General features: G+C 35.0%; 1 protein-coding gene across 2 annotated transcripts in view; it reads left to right on the top strand.

The window, feature by feature from the left end:
- LOC136041011 (sodium- and chloride-dependent glycine transporter 1-like) overlaps positions 1-20886 on the top strand; it is a 76100-nt gene that overhangs the window by 25022 nt on the left and 30192 nt on the right. For both annotated transcript variants that reach the window (XM_065725514.1, XM_065725522.1), the window contains exons 4-7: positions 1004-1147; positions 15697-15853; positions 18288-18420; positions 20151-20285. In XM_065725514.1, the coding sequence (XP_065581586.1) occupies positions 1004-1147; positions 15697-15853; positions 18288-18420; positions 20151-20285 (569 nt within the window). The remainder of the gene's footprint in view (positions 1-1003; positions 1148-15696; positions 15854-18287; positions 18421-20150; positions 20286-20886) is intronic.

Below are 20886 nucleotides of genomic sequence, written 5' to 3'. Positions count from 1 at the left end.
CACGTGTGCACCGTTATTGCGTAACACCCATGTGTGTGCCCCTTTTAGTTACAACCGGGACTTCCCCGCCTGACTATCAGACTCTTACAAGTCCTATTATATAACACCCCAAAACCAATATGTAACAACCAAAGTAAACATTCCCTATGACGTAACAACCGAAGAAATCTTGATTTGGTGGTCCCTCGTAGGTTATTTAAGTAACAGACGCCTGCATCTCTTAGAAAACATTCCCCATGATGTAGCATGTACTTGCGTCTTGCTGGGATTCGAAGGGATATGTGCGTCATAGAATAGATTGAGGCGACACTACTGTTACTACAAACTGTTTGATGAAAAGATAAAATATAAGATATTTATTTAAAAAGAATCGCTATCACTAACCACGAAGCACCACGAATTTTGGGGCCAGTCGATAAAAAGGAGACAAAAAATATCAAAAAAAGCTTAAAAATGGCGATATCCTGAACACTGACAAAAAATACAAAAATTAAACTATCGGAGGAACTAGCGGGACGCTTTGCTAGTTTTTCATGTAACGTAAGAGACGAAAGTTTTTCATACCTGGAGGTACAGCAGCGAATGGGGAAAAGGTAGGGACAGGTTGAGAAACAGCCCTTGCCCTTTTTCTCGTGAGAAGTGTCCTCGAATTTTTAAAAAGCGGAGGCACAACATGCCTCTCCTTACTTTCTTTGAGAATTATTCCAGGACTCTTTTTTTGTTGACTCATATTTTTTTTTCTACTCTTCCAGGGACCGGGCTCTCAAGCTAGTGAAGTATACTCAATTTGAAGGCGGACGAAGTAAGCGTAAATCCTTGAAGAACGGAAAGGGGACGGCAAATTCATTAAGAAACTTCTTGGGGGGGGGGGAAATAGATGCATTAGAGCAAATTGAGGTCGATACTTTTTCAAAAGCTCCAAAAGTAGTTAACTAGGCTTCTTATCTGGGAAAAAATTACCACATTTCTTTACCAGAACTGAAAGTTTGTATCTATATTGTAGGTATTGGGTATGCCATGTTTTCAATATCGTTTTTGGTGGCAATCTACTACAATGTTATCGTCGCTTGGTCATTTTACTACCTGTTTGCCTCTTTCACGAATGAGTTGCCATGGTCACATTGCGAAAATGATTGGAATACTCCAGGTAATTTTTTTTTTTACTCTAGCTAGCAACCAATTACTTCAACATTGTCGCAATATTTGAAAATCTTATTCAACTCTATAATTTCATTTTCGACGAGCCTAGGTATAGCACCGTTTGCATTACTTCAATAACAATAGACAAAAATAAATGGTGGAGTGTTTTCATATGTCTGTATATTTATAATTCTGTGCATATATTCTTCTGTATTATTTTTCGTGAGTGTGCAATAAAACTTTTGCGGGGGAGGGGGCTCGGATGGTATATTTTTCTTCGAAATTTGATACTTTAAAAGAGCAGTTTCCTAGAGTTAAATTCTGTAACTTGTTTTCTCTAAAATGCTCCTTGTGGGTATGAGGTCCCTCAACGACCTCATATTTTGTAGGTGGTTGGAGGAATCCCCTTGGTTTTTTTTAGTCATTTTACCTATTCAAATTTTAGAGCATTTTATGATAATACATCAGTTATTATTTTAAGTTATTGACCATAGAACCGATTGGTTACTAACAATCCTGTTAAATTACTGTCGTCGTCGGTTACATTCAGTTCAATGATTCGGTTCACCTTTTTTCAATCCACTGAAATATTTTTATTACCAATTGAATCGTTTGAGAAAAACTAAATCTCAGCTTTCTGCAATTTGAAACTGATTTTAAACGTTATAATGAGATTGAAACCAGGTTTTTTTTTCAAAAACTGGATTGCATGCCAAAAGTTGGCTACGTAAAGAGGAATGGACAGGAATGAATTAAAAATTGGTGCCAGAATGTCGGGCTCAAAAATTTGTTTTCTTTTTAAACAAACTAAAATATTTAATAGTGCTTAGATGTTGTTGGTATAAAAAAAGGCTCAGACAAGGGCCATTAATTAGGATAAGGGAGCATTTCGATGTAAACAAGGTGAACAACGACGTCTCTTAAGCAGCCTCTGCACTTGCAATATTATTGCCAAGAACAACCAAACAGTTTTACTGTAGCTGTTGCAATAGAGCTCAGATTTCATTGCCAGTGTTTCACTAAACAATTGGCATTTTTTTTCAGCCAATTAAAAGATGATTAGTGCAATGATATGTCTGACAAATTTACCACGATGCGAGATACTGATATAAAATGCAGGTGTATATTTTTTTGTTCGAGAAACTACCAAGTAGAGCTCAAACTGTAAGTTATCAAATAAATAAAAAAACTAGTTTTTTAACTGAAAGTAAGGAGCGACATTAAAACTTAAAACGAACAAAAATTACTCCGTATATGAAATGGGTTGTCCCCTCCTCAACGCCTCGCTCTTTACGCTAAAGTTTTCAATTGTTTTAAAAAGTAGAATTGTGGCAAAGAGTTAAACTTTAGCGTAAAGAGCGAGGGATTGTGAAGGTGACAACCCATTTTATATATTCCTCCTATTTTTAAAATAAGGCAAATTTTTCTCAGGCTCGTAACTTCTGATGACAAAACAAAGACTAAATTTGATGAAACTTATATATTTAAAATCAGCATGAAAATTCGATTCTTTTGATGTATCTTTTAGCATCAAAATTCTGTTTTTTAGAGTTTCGTTTACTATTGAGCCGGGTCGCTCCTTACTACAGTTCGTTACCACGAACTATTTGATTGCTCATACCATGTATCATATTTTTGCATTTTCTTCGAAAATTACACAACTAGTAAAACTAGCACAACTTCGAAAACTAAGAACTAGCCCCCCTTCATCTGCAAATAGAAAAAGATTGCTGTTGGACCAAATGCATCCATTGGGTTCTGTCTTCTGTGATTGGTCAAATAAACAGCAGCCACGCCTTGTCCCATTTCTTATCATAATACGCGTGTTAAAGGAAACCAATATTGATAATACTTTGGCTTAGAGAGGAGGGGTGGTCAGTGGTGTGACTATGCAACCTCATCTGCCGCGATCCTGGGGAGCTTGTTGCTAAACAATTCCCACGGAATGTCTGAATTTCAGATACTAGGTGATGCCAAAAATGTCTGGTACTGCTGCAAGTACAAGTAAACATCTAAATATATCAAGCGTTTCGAAAATATATTAAGATACAATAAATTTTTTCTGATTAGGCTTCTTTTAAGTTATTGGATAAACTTATCCTTGCTGGCAATGGTAATATTGTAAACCTTTTACTAACTTACTGGTGATGTCTAGGTTTACATTGATAAACATCTAATATTGGTATACGTGTACTGGTAAGTGTGTACCCAAATTGTTCAAAGCTATGGGTTCTCGGAAAAGGAGATACTACAAGACTCTGTTTTCTATAAACTATGTATTTATTATACAAAGCAAACACGAGACAAGAATTTGATTAAGGTAAGACAGGAACTAAAAAAAAACGCTTCGGAAATTTCTATATGAATTATTTCCAAGATCCCTTGAGTTTTGGTCCTCAGAAACTCTTTATTCCGTATTTTGTTAAAACTCGGCCATACCGTAAATGCCGCTCAATTTCGCATTTCCAAAACCCAATGTAAATTACAACATTGACCCAAATTTTAATATCTCTTACAAGAATTTTATTAGAAGTTTCTAATTTTGTAAGTTTGTAACTTTTATTAGAATGTTTGTAATTAAAACTTAAATTTCTGCTTGTTTGATATTTATTACATATTTGGATTTTATGTTGCTAATTGTGGTTTTAAAACCACAGTTCAGCACCAACTCTATCTATCAATACTACTTCCGTTAAAATAAGGATTATAGTTTAAAAAAAAAGTCATTCTGAGATTTATAATAAAAAATTCTCAGCTCTTTTTCATTTTAAAGTTGAGAATTAGAAGTGTCTATCGTAAAGTTAAAGGAAATCACATAATTTATCTTAAAAAAAAAACAACTTTTCACTATTTCTGTGATGAATGATTTGATATATATATATAAAAAAAACGCTTGTGTTAACTAGGTTTAAACCTTAATTTTTCTGTTACGACAATTCCTTATTTGTACTCCTATGATTAAGATTACTGTTTAATATATACGTGATATATATATATATATATATATATATATATATATATATATATATATATATATATATATATATATATATATATATATATATATATATATATATATATATATATATATATATATATATATATATATATATATATATATATATATATATGTTGTCTAGTCGTATGCTATCTATGGTTGTTATGAATAGTTGCTTGATATCTGTCCGTCAAATAGCAATTTAAAAAAAAATACCACAGAAATATCCAATTTCCAAAAAGTCAAAACATTTATTAAGATATACAGGGGGTTGGGGGTTTAGTCTAGCTAAGATAAAAGCATGAAATCCCACAGTGTGTCCTGGGCAAAGCCATCAACCGCATTTGTTGTTATTTTATAATCGAAGGTTTACGACCGCAATCAGGATTTTTACGGCTTAAAAGTGGCTGCTGATCACAATGAAAAGATTTGTTGTGAATTTTGGTGGCATTTCTTCTTTTTTTTTCTTAAAATATATTTGGCTGGAACCATTAATTCGCTACTAAAAGAAATGCTTCTTCAGGAATACATCTATTGGATAAAGGTGTTGAACCAAGTATAGTTCAACTATTGTCGCGTAGCGGCTGAAACTCCGCATCTGAAGGGTGGCAGTGACACTATTTAAAGGAAGATGTCTATAGCAACCGCTGTCTTTGTATATTTATTAAATAAAAAAAAAACAAGTTTTTTTAAATGAAAGTAAGGAGCAACATTAAAACTTAAAACGAACAGAAATTACACCGTATATGAAAGGGGCTTTTCCTCCTCAACGCCTCGCTCTTTACGCTAAAGCTTAACTCTTTCTCTTAACTCTATTTTTAAAAAGGTAAGAAACTTTAGCGTAAAGAGCGAGACGTTGAGGAGGAAAAGCCCCTTTCATATACGGTGTAATTTTTGTTCGTTTTAAGTTGTAATGTTGCTCCTTACTTTCATTTAAAAAAAACTTTTTTTTATTTAATTTCTGGACGTTTTTGAATTAATGTATGTTTTGATCTTGGCTCTCCGCACATAAATAATTAAAACAAAATTTGCATATTAATTAATTGCAATTAATCGCAAGATTTTGAGAAAAAGGAGCGAGGGAGGAGGCCTAGTTGCCCTCCAATTTTTGGATTAATTAAAAAAGCAACTAGAATCTTTAATTTTTTAAACGTTTTCATTGATAAAAAATATACGTAACTTACGAATTAACTTACGTAACGAACTTCTATATTCGTATGTTTTTATAGCGTTTATGAGGGGGTTCAACCGTCTTTGATACCTCGCTCTTTACACTAAAGCTGAAATCTTGTCCCAATTCCTTAAGAATGACCCCTGAATCACAAAGGCCGTAGAATAAATAGTTGAAATCACTAAAAATACTTTAGCGTAAAGAGTGAGGTATAACGAGGATCTAAACTCCTCAAATGCGTAATAATTTTTGTTCGTTTTAAGTTTTAATGCTGCTCCTTACTTTCAGTAGAAAAAACTTTTCATATTTTTTTTTCCTTGTTTTTTTTCAAATAATGCTAGAAAATCCTGCGCCCCCTTCATTGAAATTCTCTTCCCTTATGAGAAGTTTCTCCATGGAAATATCCTCCCACGTACCCCCCCCCCCAACTCTCCCCCCTAAACCAAAAAAATCCTCCTGAAAACGTCTGTACACTTCCCAGTAATCATTAGTATATGTAAACACAGGTCAAAGTTTGTAACTTGCAGCCCCTCCCACGGGGACTGTAGGGGAGTAAGTCGCCCCTAAAGACATAGTTATTAGGTTTTTCGACTATGGTAAATAAAATGGCTATCTCAGAATTTTGATCCGGTGACTTTTGGGAAGAAATGAGCGTCGGAGGGGGCCTAGGTGTCCTTCAATTTTTTGGTCACTTAAAAAGGGCACTAGAACTTTTAATTTCCGTTAGAATGAGCCCTTTTCTAGGACCACTCAGTCGATACGATCACCCCTGAAAAAAAAAAAAAAAAAAACAAATAAACACGCAACCGTGATCTGTCTTCTGGCAAAAAATGCGAAATTCCACATTTTTGTAGATAGGAGCTTGAAACTGCTACAAAAAGGTTCTCTGATACGCTGAATCTGATAGTGTGATTTTCATTAAGATTGTATGGCTTTTAGGGAGTGTTTCCCCCTTTTTTCTAAAATGAGACAAATTTTCTCAGGCTCGTAACTTTTGATACGTATGACTGATCTTGATGAAACTTATATATTTAAAATCAGCATTAAAATGCGATTCTTTTGATGTAATTATTGGTAACAAAATTCCATTTTTTAAAGTTTCGGTTACTATTGAGCCGGGTCGCTCCTTACTACAGTTCGTTACCACGAACTGTTTGATTAATCTATGCTTGTATCATGTGGGACAAATTATTTGTGCGCGCTGTTCAAGGAATCGGCTGTTTAGACAACTGTAAATGAAACTTACTAAACCTCACAATTTGTCTTACAACTAAATGTCTCTTTAGCCCCGGGAAAGTCAGCAGATTTGAGATTTCCTTTGACTTGAATGATAATTGTCATTACAGGTTATAACCTATACATAAAGTCTATTTACACATTTTATAGCGTAATGGTTATAACGTCTACTTATTGGCAGCAGATCTCAGGTTCCTTCTCGGAGGGAATTTAGTTAAAACAAAAAAACAGTTTTTTTTAACTGAAAGTAAGGAGTAATGTTAAAAATTAAAACTAGCAGAAATTATTAATACCTAGTCAATACCTCGCTCTTTACGCTTAAGTTCAAATTTTGTTCCATATTTTTAAAAATGACATCTGAATCACAAAGGCCGTTTATTTAGAACATCTCTTTTGAATGTACTAAAAAGAACTTTACCGTAAAGAGCGAGGTAATGACGAAGACACACCCTCTCATATGCGTAATTGTTTCTGTTAGTTTTAAGTTTTAATGTTGCTCAATACTTTCAGTTGAAAAAACTTATTTTTAATTTGAATTCAGATCGTTTTATAAATAATGCTGGGAATTTCAGCGCCCCCTTCGTGGAAAATTCTCTCCCCATGACAAATTCCTAGACCAAAATATCCTCCCGATTAACACCCTTCCTCAGACTCCTCTACCAGAAAAGTTCCCCTGAAAACATCTGTATACTTTCCAATAACCAATCCTAGGCTATATATAAACAATGGACAAAGTTCATAACTTGCAGCCGTTTCCCCGGGGACTGTGGGGGATTAAGTTATCTTCAAAGACATGATTATTAGATTTGTCGACTATGCTGAACAAAACGGCTATCACAAGATTTTGATTAGGGGACTTTGGGGAAAAATGAGCGTGGGAGGGGACCTACTCGCCTTCATATTTTTTGGTCACTTAGAAAGGGTGCTAGAACTTTTAGTTTTTATTTCAATTGAGCCCTGTCGCGGCCGATACGATCACCCATGGAAAAAAAAATAATAAAAATAAACACGCATCCGTGATCTTTTTTCTCGGCAAAAAATACAAATTCTACATTTTTTCAGATAGGAGCTTGAAACCTCTACAGTGAGATTCTCTGATACGATAAATCTGATAGCGTGATTTTTATTAAGATTTTATTACTTTTAGGTGTTTCCTCCTTTTTTCGAGAATTAGATAAATTTTTTCAGGCTCGTAACTTTTGATGGATTGGACTAAACTTGATGAAACTTATATATTTGAAATCAGCGTAAAAACGCGACTCTTTTGATAGATTTATTGGTATCAAAATCCCATTTTTTACAGTTTCGTTCACTATTGAGTCCGGCGGTTCCTTACTTATACTTCGAACTATTTGTTTGGGAGCAGGTCTCAGGTTCGATCTTAGATGTTATTCCTTTTTATATTATTTTTTAAATAAAAAAAAGTTTCTTCAACTGAAAGTAAGGAGCAACATTAAAACTTAAAATGAACAGAAATTATTACGTGTATCAGGGGGTTCCCCCTCATTAATACCTCGCACGCTCTTAGCGCTAAAGTTTGAATTTCGTCTCAATTCTTTAAGTATGACCTGAATGACAAAGGCGTTAAATTATAATAAGTAACTCTTTTCAAAGTACTAAAAAAACTTTAGCCTAAAGAGCAAGGTATTAACGAGGGGACCCCCTTATACGCGCAATATTTTCTGTTCATTTTAAGTGTTAATGTTGCTCCTTACTTTCAGTTAAAAAAACTTCAGTTGAAAAAAGTTGATTCTTATATTTAATTTCTGGTCGTTGTTTAAATAATGCTGTGAAATCCTGCGAAAATCATCTTCCCTTAAATAACTTTTGGCTATTAATCAAGGGCAATAGCCCTTTCAGTTTGCAATCGAATGAGCTCTTTTCGAAGTTTCTAAACCAACAAATGACCATCTCGAAATTTCTATAAGATGCGTTTCGGGAAAATATGAGGTATGGGGGGAGGGAGGTGTGTCCATCTTCCGGTTACTCTGAATCTTAAAAATGACACTAGAAATTTTGATTACCAATCCAATGAGCCCCCTTTGAAATTTATGCGACCACCCCTTCTACATATACCTTATAAACCCACAGGGCATAACTTACAACCCTTGCCCTGAGGGTTGTGGGGGTTGTTATTCCCAAAGGTTTAGTTTCTGCAACTTTTAACTACGTTGAACAAAATGGCCGTCTCAAATTTTTGATTGGATGCGTTTGGGGAAATGGTGGGCGTGGTAGGGGGTAAGCTGCCCACCAATAACTTTTTAATATTTAAAAGGGCACTAGCCCTTTCAATGTCAGATCGAATTAGACATTTTCGAAGCTTCAAAGACATCAAATGGCCGTCTCAATATTTCTATCAGCTGCATTACGGGAAAATAGGAGGTGTTTGTGAGTGTGGGGGGGGGTATCCACCCTCCGATCACTCTGAAGCTCAAAAAGGATACTAAAATTTTCGATTACCAATCTAATGAGCCCCTCCGAAGTTTATACGATCATCCTTTCTATACAGACCTTATATGCCCCAAGCACAACTTACAACCCTTCCCCTAAGGCCTAGAGGGGATTGTCATCCTCAAAGACATATATTGCAGACCTTTCAATTACGTTGAACAAAGTGGCTATCTCAAATTTTTATTGGATGTGTTTGGAGAAATCATGGGCGTGGGAGGGGTTTAGTTACCCTAAAATCATTTTGACTATTAAAAAGGGCACTAGCCCTTTCAATTTCCAATTGAATGAGCCCTTTTTGAACTTTTGAAGACAATAAATGGCCATCTCGAAGTTTCCGTCCGATGATTTTGAGAAAATACAAGGTGTGACGGGGGGGGGGGTATCCTTCGGTCACTCTGAATCTTGAAAAGGGCACTAGAACTTCTGATTGCCAAACCAATGAACCCCCCTCCGAAGTTTATACGATCACTTCCAATATATATATATATATATATATATATATATATATATATATATATATATATATATATATATATATATATATATATATATATATATATATATACCTTTGTTCTTCCCAGGGTATACCTTACAACCTTTGCCTTGAGGGCTGCTGTGGGGTTGTCATCCTCAAATGCATAATTTCCGGACCTTTCAACTACGTTGAACAAAATGGTCGTCTCAAAATCTGGATTGGATGTGTTTGGGAAAAGGGTTGGCCTGGGAGGATGGTTAGATGCCATCCAATAACTTTTGAATTATAAAAAGGGAACAAGCCCTTCCAATGTCCAATCGAATGAGATCTTTCGCACGTTTCTAAGGTATTAAATGGCAATCTCAAAGTTTCTATCAGATGCATTTTTGGAAAACACTAGGTGTGTGTTTGAGGGAAGGGGGTTTATCCACCCTCTGATTACTCTGATTCTCTAAAAGGGCACTAAAGCTTCTGATTAGCGATCCAATGCGCCCCCTCCGGAGTTTATACGATCGTCATTTCTATATATACCTTATATGCCCCCAAGGCATAACTTACCGCCCTTGCCCTATGGGGGGATATCATCCCTAGAGACATATTTTCCCAACCTGTCACTTAAGCTGAGATAGTGAAAAATGGCTTTCTCAAACTTTTGATCGGATGTGTTTGCTCAAATCGTGGACGTAGGAGGGGGGTTGCCTTTCCAATCACTTTTGAATATTAAAAAAGGCACTAGCCATTCAATTCTCGATCGAATGGGTTCTTTTTGTTGTTTTGAAGACAGCAAATGGTGATCTCAAAATTTCTATCAGATGATTTCAGGAAAATGCGAGGTGTGTTGGGGGCGGGTATCCTCCTTCCGATTGCTCTGAATCTTAAAAAGGGCACTAAAACTTCTGATTACCAATTCATTAAGCCCCTTCCGAAGCTTTTACGAACACTTTTATATACACCTTATATGCCACCATGGAATTACAATCCTTGCCGAGGGCTGTGGGGGGGATTCGTCATCCTCAAATACATAACTTCCGGACCTTTCAACTGCGTTGAACAAAATGACTATCTAAAAATTTTGATTGGATGTGTTTGGGGAAATGGTGGATGTGGGAGGGGGATTTGTTGCCCTCAGATCACTGTTGGCTATTAAAAAGGACACTAGCTCCTTCAATTTCCAATCGAATGAGTCCATTTCAAAGTTTTTAGGATAGCTCCTTTCATACGAAGTGCTCTAGTCTAAACAACAACAAAAAATAATACATTGTGCCCACGTCGCTCTTTACTGGGCCATATAGCCTATGAAATTATCTTTCCCCATGAAAAATCCCTCTATGGAAAGGTCCGTCCGCGTAAACCCCTCCCCTTCTTTTCACCAAAATATAATCCCCCCTGAAAACGTCTGTATACTTCCCAATGACCAATACTATATGTAAACAATGGACAGGGTTCATAACTTGTAGCCTTTCCTCCGGGGAATGTGAGGGATTAGTCATCCTCAAAGACATGGTTATTAGATTTTCGACTATACTGAACAAAACGGCTATCTCAAAATTTTGAACCAGTGACTTTGGGGAAAATGAGTGTGTGAGGGGGCCTAGTTACCTTCCAATTTTATGTCACTTAAATAGGACACTAGAACTTTTAATTTTCGTTCGAATGAGCCCTCTTGTGATATTCTAGAACCACTGGGTCAATACGATCATCCCTGAAAAAAAACAAAACAAATATACACACATCCGCGATCTTATTAAGATTCTACGACTTTTAGCGGGTGTTTTCTCCTTTTTTTCGAAAGTCGGGCGCAGCCTGACTTAAATTTTATTGCGAGCCCGGAATAAGCTAAACATTCTGTTTTTAGTTTTTCTGCTATTTGCAACAAGTTTTTTTCTTACAGTTCATGGTAAAAGCAGGCGTGCACTTACGAGGGTGGAGGGGGATCTAAAGGGATGTAGCCCTCCCCCTCAAGAAAAAAAATTTCTTGTGTGTCAAATTGTCAAATGAATGTGTAATGTTTTCCGTTGGTTGGCTCAGGGACCCCTGGTCACCCCCCCTCCTCCTCCCGCCTCCATAATTGTTTTCCGAGTGTGCCACTGGGTAAAAGAAAGGTTTTTAGGTATCTAATATTTATCAAAGCAGTATTAATGTTAAAAACGGCTACTTCCAACCATTTCTGAATGTGAGAAAAGTAAGACATAGTATATTCTGAAAAAAAAGTTGATTACTTTATGGATCGAATAAGATATGAAAAATCAGACTTTTCCATTTGATCGAATGTGCTAAATGCAAAGCGGTGCTCGATTTCTCTGAATTTACGACGATTAATTTCTCGCAACTTCTTTGTATCGACCTGTGGCAACTGCCGGAGTCAACCTGTGGCAAGAAATTCCGTCAATATCCAGGTTCTATTACTGACCCGCATGATATTTAGCCTTTGTTAAAATATAAATGCTGTATGAATGCCGCGTTTTATTTATCAACAAACTTTGCACTAAAAGCATTTTTAAAACATCAAATCAAAGCTTAAAATAGATCTATCTCTTTTTTTTGTATGAATCGATATTTCGTGTTGCTCATTCCTTTACTGACCGCTGTCAAGTTTGGGTCCAGCATTGTTGTTGTGCCAAGTGCCTATTCCAACTTAATGCCAAACAAAAACGTTTCAAGCAATAAAATCCTTTCATTTGTTTGAATTGCATGGTGAGAAGCATCAACACATGAAAAACCCATTTGTTGATCACTACAATGTATTAGTTAGGTAATCAATTAGTAATATCACTATTGATACGCAAATGAGAAGAAATATTGATAATATATTCTGTGGAAATTTCAGACTCTAAGAAACACAAAAAAAAAGAGAGAAAGATGGAAATCCGTCTGGATTATTCTGAGCTGAGTTGGGTTGTAGAAAATATGATATATCACGTTTGCTGCTTGGGTAAAAATAAAATGCGACTCAGTGTCGAGCATCATTGCATCAGAAACAATCGATTCATATTCCGATGTATTATACGGCTTATTACCGACTCATTACTACTTATTACGATATTTTATACAGTATATTACCGAACTTAATTTACAATTGTAATTGAGAAATATTTAGATGAGGCGTTGCTCTCGCCTTGTTTGTATTCAGCATATAAAAACGCTAAAAAGCTAATGGCGTGAAATCACATATTCTCGGAGGCCAATTGAAAGTTTCAATCAGTGAAATTTCACGCTGAAAAAATCTCGAACGTGAAATCGCCGTCCTTGTATAATCACAGGCAGCGCAATTCGTATCGAATTCGTATTCCATACGAATCGTATGTTGATTCGTATGGAAGCGGTTGTCGTAGAAACTTTGGAGTGGCTCACTCGATCAGAATTGAGCTATGATTCCGTTTTTGACTCAAAAGCGATTGGAAGGCAATCAGTCCTCCTCCCAAGCCATTTTAAGCTGCCCTTTCCCAAAATATCCGATAAATATTTTAAGATAGCCATTTTGTTAAAAATATTCGGAAGGTCCAATGACTGTGCATCCGGGAATGTGACCCCATAGCCCTTGAGGCTGTAAGTTATGCGAGTTGCATATTATTCTTATATAAGATTGGTTATTGGGAAATAGGGCATGTTTGACTCTGGGTCTTCAAAAAGGCTAAGGTTATTGAGGTGAAACTTTCAAGGAATGTTGAGGGGGACGTTGAACTGAATCAAAACACACTAAGGGCATGGAGATTGTCAAACGAGTATATGAGCAACATCTTAGGGGCGGCGGAGAGTTTTAGGTTGAAATTTTCAAGGCCTGTTGAGGTGGAGGTAGGACCAACCAAAATACATTTTGTTTATCTAGGTTGTCAAAAGGATATAGCTGCAATATCTAAGCATGAATAAGGATATTGATCTGAAACTTAAAGGACATTCCCCTCAACATATCTTAGGAACAGCTAAGGGTATTGAGTAAAAATTTAGGGAATGTTGAGGGGGTGTTGAACTGAATAAAAAGACACTATTTGCAACCAGGTGGTCAATCGGATATATCTGAAATACTTCAGGAACTTCTAAGGGGATTAAGTTGAAACTTCCATTATATATTAAGGGGAATGTTGAACTGTATCAAAAGACGTTATGTGTATGTATCCAGGTTGTCAAAAGGACATATCTGCAATATATCAGAAACGTTTTAGGGTTTTAATCTGAAACTTTGAAGAAATGATGAGGTGGGTGCTGAACAAACATCAAGTTTTTAAGAAAGGTGCATTTCCAATATCTCTGCAACGGCTAAGGGTCATATGTTGAACCTTTCAGGGAAAGCTGAGAGGGTATTAAACTAAATCGTGAGGCATTGTGCGTATCAAGGCTATCAAAAACGAATATCTTAGGAATTTTTGAGGGTATTAAGTTGAAGTTTTCAGGGAGTGAGGGGGTGCTGAACAATATCAAAAGACACTGTGTCTTTTGATATTGTCTTTGATAAAGTGTCTTTGATATAACAAAAGACTCTATATCTACATTCCATAATACTTTTCGGTAATCCTGGTTAATATGATGATTTTCATTTTTTTTTGTAGATGTTATGTCAAATAAAAGTATACGGCTTGAAATAAAAATTGCTGTCAGTAAAACGGAAATGACATTATGGTCTTTATAAGGCTTAGGAAGCATTAGACCTACTCCTGTTTGTGGTAGTTTCTCTTCGTTTTACTTATGCTTTATTATTTATTGTGATTTTTTTCCATTCCGATTTCATTTATTTATTGATAGTGATTTATATCTGTTTTAAGTTTGAATTATTATTTGCTTTTATTTATGTTCGTCTTTGTTTTAATATAGCTCTTTACTTTTTTTTAAAAAACTTCTTTTATGGGAAAAGTCTTTGTTTTGAAGAGACATCAATACAAGTCTATTTTTGCTATAACTCATTTTCGATTGTTAGCGTTCAACTACAGTTCCAAAATTTCCAGCATTATCTCTGAGAAATAATGGTTATAGTTTTTCGTTTACTCCCAACTAATCAAAACTGGCGTTCCCTGGGGATCTTTTTAGTGGTTTGTTATATGCTTTTGGTATCACATATTTACTCTTTTTAATGGTTCTTAAATGCCCTTCTACCACTCTTCTCAAAAAGCTCCTCATCCTATCTCACACACTTCTTTGGTCACTTCTCACCGTTTCCTAGGGCAAAAAACAAATGTTGGCCCTAAAAAGCCCCAAAATGATTCAGGGTGAAAATTATGAGGTAACCAATTTTAAGTCTCTTTTCTGTCCTCCCCCTTCGGAGCCATCTTAGATCTATATACGTAACTGCGATTCCCCAAGGTTTTTCTTTTGGGTGTGGGAAGTTTCTATCTCTTCCTAGATTTTGGTAGGATGACTTGCATAGCAAAAAAGCCTGTTTACGAACACTAGTCCAACTTATTTGGCATTCAAAAAGCTTCTCAAATTATCCATCCGTGTTACTTTGTTTGAATATTAAATTATTTGAAGCCCATGGTAACAGTTGTCTGAGAATTGAAATCGGAAGACGTATCATCAAAAGAAATCTGCTGTGTATTTTTTCCTTAGTCTCAGAAATCATTGTCGATTTAAGAAAAGTATTAAATAAAAAAAACTAGTCTTTTTAACTGAAAGTAAGGAGCGACATTAAAACTTAAAACGAACAGAAATTACTCCGTATATGAAATGGGTTGTCCCCTCCGCAATCCCTCGCTCTATACGCTAAAGTTTTTAATTGTTTAAAAATTAGAATTGTGGCAAAGAGTCAAACTTTAGCGTAAAGAACGAGGGATTGCAGAGGGGACAACTCACTATATAAATTTTTCTGATTTAGTGTCAAAGTATTTGAATGGTTCTTAATTATATAGAGTTTGGCGGATATTTCCAACCAGCAAGGATTATTTATAAGAAATGACAAAAACGATTTGAGCCACCACACGCCAAAAATTTTTTTTGTCTGCCAAACTCACAAATTCATTCTGAACTACACTGAAGTACATTCTTTATGCTTGCAGACAAAGCAAATAGTTTTCTGGCTGATGATAGAGTCATCAACATGAAAACCAGCCACTAAAAATCTATCAAAAATCAAAATTTTCTTCGATTTTTCTTATTGTTTATTCTATGAATTTGGTCACATTAGCCCCTGGACGACTCATATAACAAAAAGTGAATATTTAAAATTACCTCTTGATTGTAGTCTTTTATTTAGTAAGTATTTGTTTCAGCTATATTGAATAGTAATTTTTGTTTCAGCTTGTGCCAGATTTGATGGAAAGAATTGTACCGTTCTTGGAGGACTTCTAAACACAACTGGTCATTGTCTGTTTCAAAACGAGAGCTCACCTGAACTATGGGATTCTCTGAAAGCTGCAGCTGGTGCATCCAGAATGCCAGCTGATGAATATTTCCAGTAAGTCAAATATAGCATTTTCTCAATTTGATACCCAAAGACGCAGTTTTTGCCTCAGAAGAGAAGGCAAAAAATATTCATGCTATATTGACTTGGTGCTGTCCATTTTTCAAAGTATCTTAAAAAATCAAAGATACAAGATATATAAAGATATAAGATATAAAGATATTAAGAGATGATAAGATTATAAGATATAAAAAGATGTAAGATGTAAAGATATAACAAAGGCAAAAAATATTCATGCTACATTGACTTGGTGCTGTCCATTTTTCAAAATATCTTACAAAATTAAAGATATTAGTTTAAAACTTCAGAAAGCTGAAGGTTATCAGGCACTTATAATGATGTAATTTTGAATGTGCATTTTGTAACTTTCTGTGTATTTTCGAAAGCGGACCTTGTAGGTCGAATAGACTAATGTTTTTCCTTCCCATATAATTACAAGATTCCTGTGTAAGCATGCGTTACTCCAGAGAATGTTTACGTGTACTTCATATATGAATTGGTACAATAATTAACTATTTTTGTTGAACCAAGTCTTAATGAATAATCGACGCTTGTAAAATTTGAAGGACTCACATTTAAGCAAGTGCCTTTTTTGAATTGATTCACTTTAAACCTAAGTTTTGCTTTGTTGTATCTCAGTTGAAACATCATTCCCTCTTAAAATAGAAAGGGGTAGCTACTAGGTTAAGACCCAATTACTTCTCAAATGATTTATGTCTATCAAAATTCATGAACATTTCTATGATTTTAATACCAAGTGAAAGTTGTTTAATTGCTTACCCCATTGCCATTTCTGCCAACGAGATTGATTTTTCAAAAGCTCCAACTACAAATTTGAGAATAAGTTCTGAAGGTAGAACCGGCAAATTCAAGAATCTACCTGCCTAAATAATCTAGGCAGTGGTGTGGCAAACAAAACTGACACTCAGACCGTGCCACCTCCAGGAGAACAAAAAGTGCCACAACTTAAAGAATTTGCTCATGACAGAAATATAGTACAAGTAATAAGAGAATGAATTATCTACATTAAAACGTGTAAAATACATCATGAACAGAAGAAAATGATTGGTGGATTCACACATCATCTATACTAGACTCAACTTTCTTTTTAATTTAATAAAATGCTTCGATGAAACTTTTAAGTATAGTTGGATTTGCTAGGCTGAAGAAAGGAATAAGCCATTTGAATATAGTGGCTCTAGAAGCCAATTGAACGGCTAAAATATATATCCCAGAAATTAACTGAAATAACAATTGCAAAATTATCTATAAAACCTTTTTTGTCTAGGAAACTATTTGATGCCCCTCTGTGAAAGGGTCATACGGTACAATTGACTATTGACTCCTCCCCTCCCCCTCCTCTCACTTAACATGTTACTAGATCCTGGGATCTATATCTGGAATACACCTTTTGCTGCAAACTAGCCTAAAAACCGGAACAAAATTTTACTGTGGTTGATGGTAATATTTATTTACAGCAGGAAGCAAGCGAAAATTTATTTTCTGTTCGCATGAAATGCCTCTTTTGAATTCCAAAATCTGTATGACCTAGGCAAAATTCCTAATATTGGTTTATAGATTAGACTTTCTATTTTAGAGTTGAAGGCTCTACTGTGGAAATTCTAGTGAGTAGCCTATATATCTCTGGAAGTATATTTTTTAATTTGAGGATGCCTGCAATTGTGGCTGTTCCTCGTCTGAGTGAATTGCCAATTCACTCAGAATGGAATCTCAGGTAGAAAATCAAAGATAAAGAACTTCAGTTTAAAGTTCTACTAACTTAAAATTTTTTAAGTTAGTAAAAAAAAAATTTTTAATTTTAAAAATTTTACCGTCGTTTATAGCCTTGGGAAGGAATTCTCCCAGCACCTTTTTTTTTAGCGCTGCTGTTCTCTCTCTTGGTAAAACCATGTTGGGCCATAAAAACATCGCAAAGATATGATATAAAACTTTTTACAAAACACGTAAAATTAGTACATTAGATTCATATGCGGAAATGCCTAGTAGGATTACGTTGGCTTAATTCTAATGCATGTATTCACTGAGAATGGAATTTTCTTCCTTCCCACCTTCTTCAGGACCTGGTTCACTTTAATATTGGACTCGCTAAGTATCAAAGTAATTACTTTTTTTTTTTATTAGAAAAGATAAGTTTAACTAAAAATCGTGTAAATTTCGAAAATTAAGTTTCCTAGGAGAGTCATTAAATTCCATGGAGAAATTGTTGCTAAGAAGAAGAAATTTTTCAAGGTACTTTTTCTTAGGCATATTTTAACAACCTCTGGTAATGAAAAGCAAATTCTGTGCATTTGTAGCTGCTTTAGTTTGTTCCTTAAAACTTAGCTACCTTCAGAATCAGGGAAGTTTAGGAATTCTCATTATTTGCTCTAGGCTAGTTCATTTCTTTTCACTTTTGTTTTTATTTTAGCCACAGTGTTCTTGGAATAAGTGACGGGATTGAAGACATCGGTGGAATACGATGGCAGTTAGCGCTGTGTCTGCTTCTTGGGTGGATCATGGTCTTTTTTGCTCTACTCAAAGGAGTAAAAAGTTTTGGAAAGGTAAGTATTAGAAAATATTATCTTTTATAGTAGTCTTTTAAAGAGGAGAATTGAAAATTTAAAATGAAAAGGCTGCTTAAAATGAAAAATTGTGGGGGAGGGCATTGTGGCAATTACTCCCCCTAGAGTTTTCTGCCTCTTCCCCAAGATTTTCAATAATGCATTTAACCCTTCCCATACATTTTTATGAATTAACGTCCCTGTGAGATACTCAAGGAATGGCCATTCTCGGGTAATTACTGCCAAGCAACTGGCACAGATATGCGCTGCTGTGTCGGCTCCAATTGGCTTTCCGCCGCAATGATTTTTTATACTTTCTGGTAGCTGAATATTTGATCGCTATATGCATTTTTAGCACGAGTTTTATTTCACTATCCAGTTGATATTTTCTTTTAAATTGCGAGTCTTAACATGTATTTTATAAAGTTCCAAGAGCACCTATTTCATGATTAGTCCAAATACATTGCCCTAAATTTACGGTGGTCAATGGTTAAATTTCCCCTCCAATATTTATTTTAAAGCACCTAATAAAATAAGTTAACTGTGTTACAGTGAGTTTAAAGATCCTTACCTTGCAAGCCTCGTCGTATTCGAAGCTTTGTTTATGAATCTTTCTATGTAAATAGGGAAATTTTTCAAAGCCTTTGAGTCCTTACAGGAAGGGCATAACGAGTCACGCTACTTCTAAGGAGAATATTATTTTGTATTCCACCCTTTTTCATCAAAAAGCTTCCTTTCAAGTTTTAACCCGACGCCATGTTTGGCCATCGGAAGAGGCCATGTTTCCTCTGATTATTTTGGCTGTCGGAAAGGACACCAGAAATCGCCTTTTCACTCAAAATAAGACCCATTTCTGAATTCTACGACCACTGGCTCTATGAGATCACTTCCGGTAAGTAAAAAGAACAACGTAAAAACAAATAACAAGCCAATAGCGCATCGATATGACGAAAAATACGTAGTCAAGTTCTTAAAAATTCAAGTGGGTCTTGTGCATACATAATTTGATGGTGTAACCCTTTCTACAAAATCAGATCACTTTTAGGAGTGTTTCCCATGTTATTCGAATTTACTCATGTGAATAACTTTTGATGCGCAGCTTTAATCTTAATAAATTTTTCATTATTTGGCTTTATAATGGCATATTTGGCACATTAGCATGGACTGTTTGATACGCATTTTAAAATTAAAAATTATATAATTCAAGTAGCTACACTGATCAAAAAGCTAATGTTGTAATTTTAAGTCTAGATTTACTAGGTTTCTTATTCGAAAATAAGATCCAACAAAAATAGCTCCACAAGATCCACAAGGCCGTGGTTTGTATTCAAATGGACTATTGTACTTTTGTGGATTCTCAACTAGATTTTCTTTTATGTCTTAGGAATTAAGCTTGACGTATTTTAAAATCAATATAACTCGCACTAACCTCGCAATTATATGTTGCTGAAGGTTTCAATTTGACTTAGTTCCACCAGACAAAATCAAAGTCTATTTTGATTTCAGGTGAATTTTAGTTCTTTGTTTTAGATAAGAAAGATCTTAGGCGAACTTCAAAAAAATTATGTTTTAATTGTACATAAGCTTTCATTTTGTATTCTAGAGTAGAAAAATCTTAAATTCATATAACACTTGTGTCCAAACAGTTATGAATGTGATAATAATTTATTGACACATATCGTCGTTGTAATGTCATTTTTGGGGTAAGTTTTCATATTATTTTTTTTTAGGCTGTGTATTTTACTGCCATCTTTCCATACGTAGTCATGTTCATACTGTTGATCAGAGCAGCAACTCTGCCGGGATACATAGATGGAATCATGTTTTACCTAATCCCCAAGTGGGAGAGGCTAACGGAAGCAAAGGTATGTGTTTATTCCTTATTGTAAATAGGATTTATCCAGATTAAGTTTAGTTATCCCTCTTTTTAAAAGAAAAATTTGAAAAGGTTTGTTTAAACTTGTAGGAATCAGATAATCTGAAGAATTGGTCTGGATTTACCCTGTGCCTGAGAAGCAACGAGAATTAATAATGTTGCTTGTCTTTGGGTAATTCTTCGGTATTGCATTTAGAATACACTTCGTTTATTTTCTTTTCATTCTTTCCTTTTTCAAAGATATTTTAAAATCTTAGAAACACTTTTCTTTGTGTACTACTTCATTTTTACGTTCTCTCTTTATCCGCTTCTCAGACTTTTTCACATATATACATTTGTATGTATTTTAACCACACATAGCTTTATTAGAAATTGTATTAATTTTGACACCACTAGGTTTTCAGATGCTATATATAACTGCAACCAGGGTTGCCTCCCGGTGAAACAAAAAATTACCAGATTCTAGGGATTTCTAGCTTGACTTAGTGATTTTCTTCAATAATCTAGTTATATATATACTGGTTTTGTGATTATTTTCTTTAGCAATATAAAAAATCACTAAAAATAGTGATAAATCACTAGGGGTGGCA

Source organism: Artemia franciscana, chromosome 2 (genome assembly GCF_032884065.1).
Source record: "Artemia franciscana chromosome 2, ASM3288406v1, whole genome shotgun sequence".
NCBI classification, from domain to species: Eukaryota; Metazoa; Arthropoda; class Branchiopoda; order Anostraca; family Artemiidae; genus Artemia; species Artemia franciscana.
This window is presented reverse-complemented; position numbering and strand designations above follow the sequence as displayed.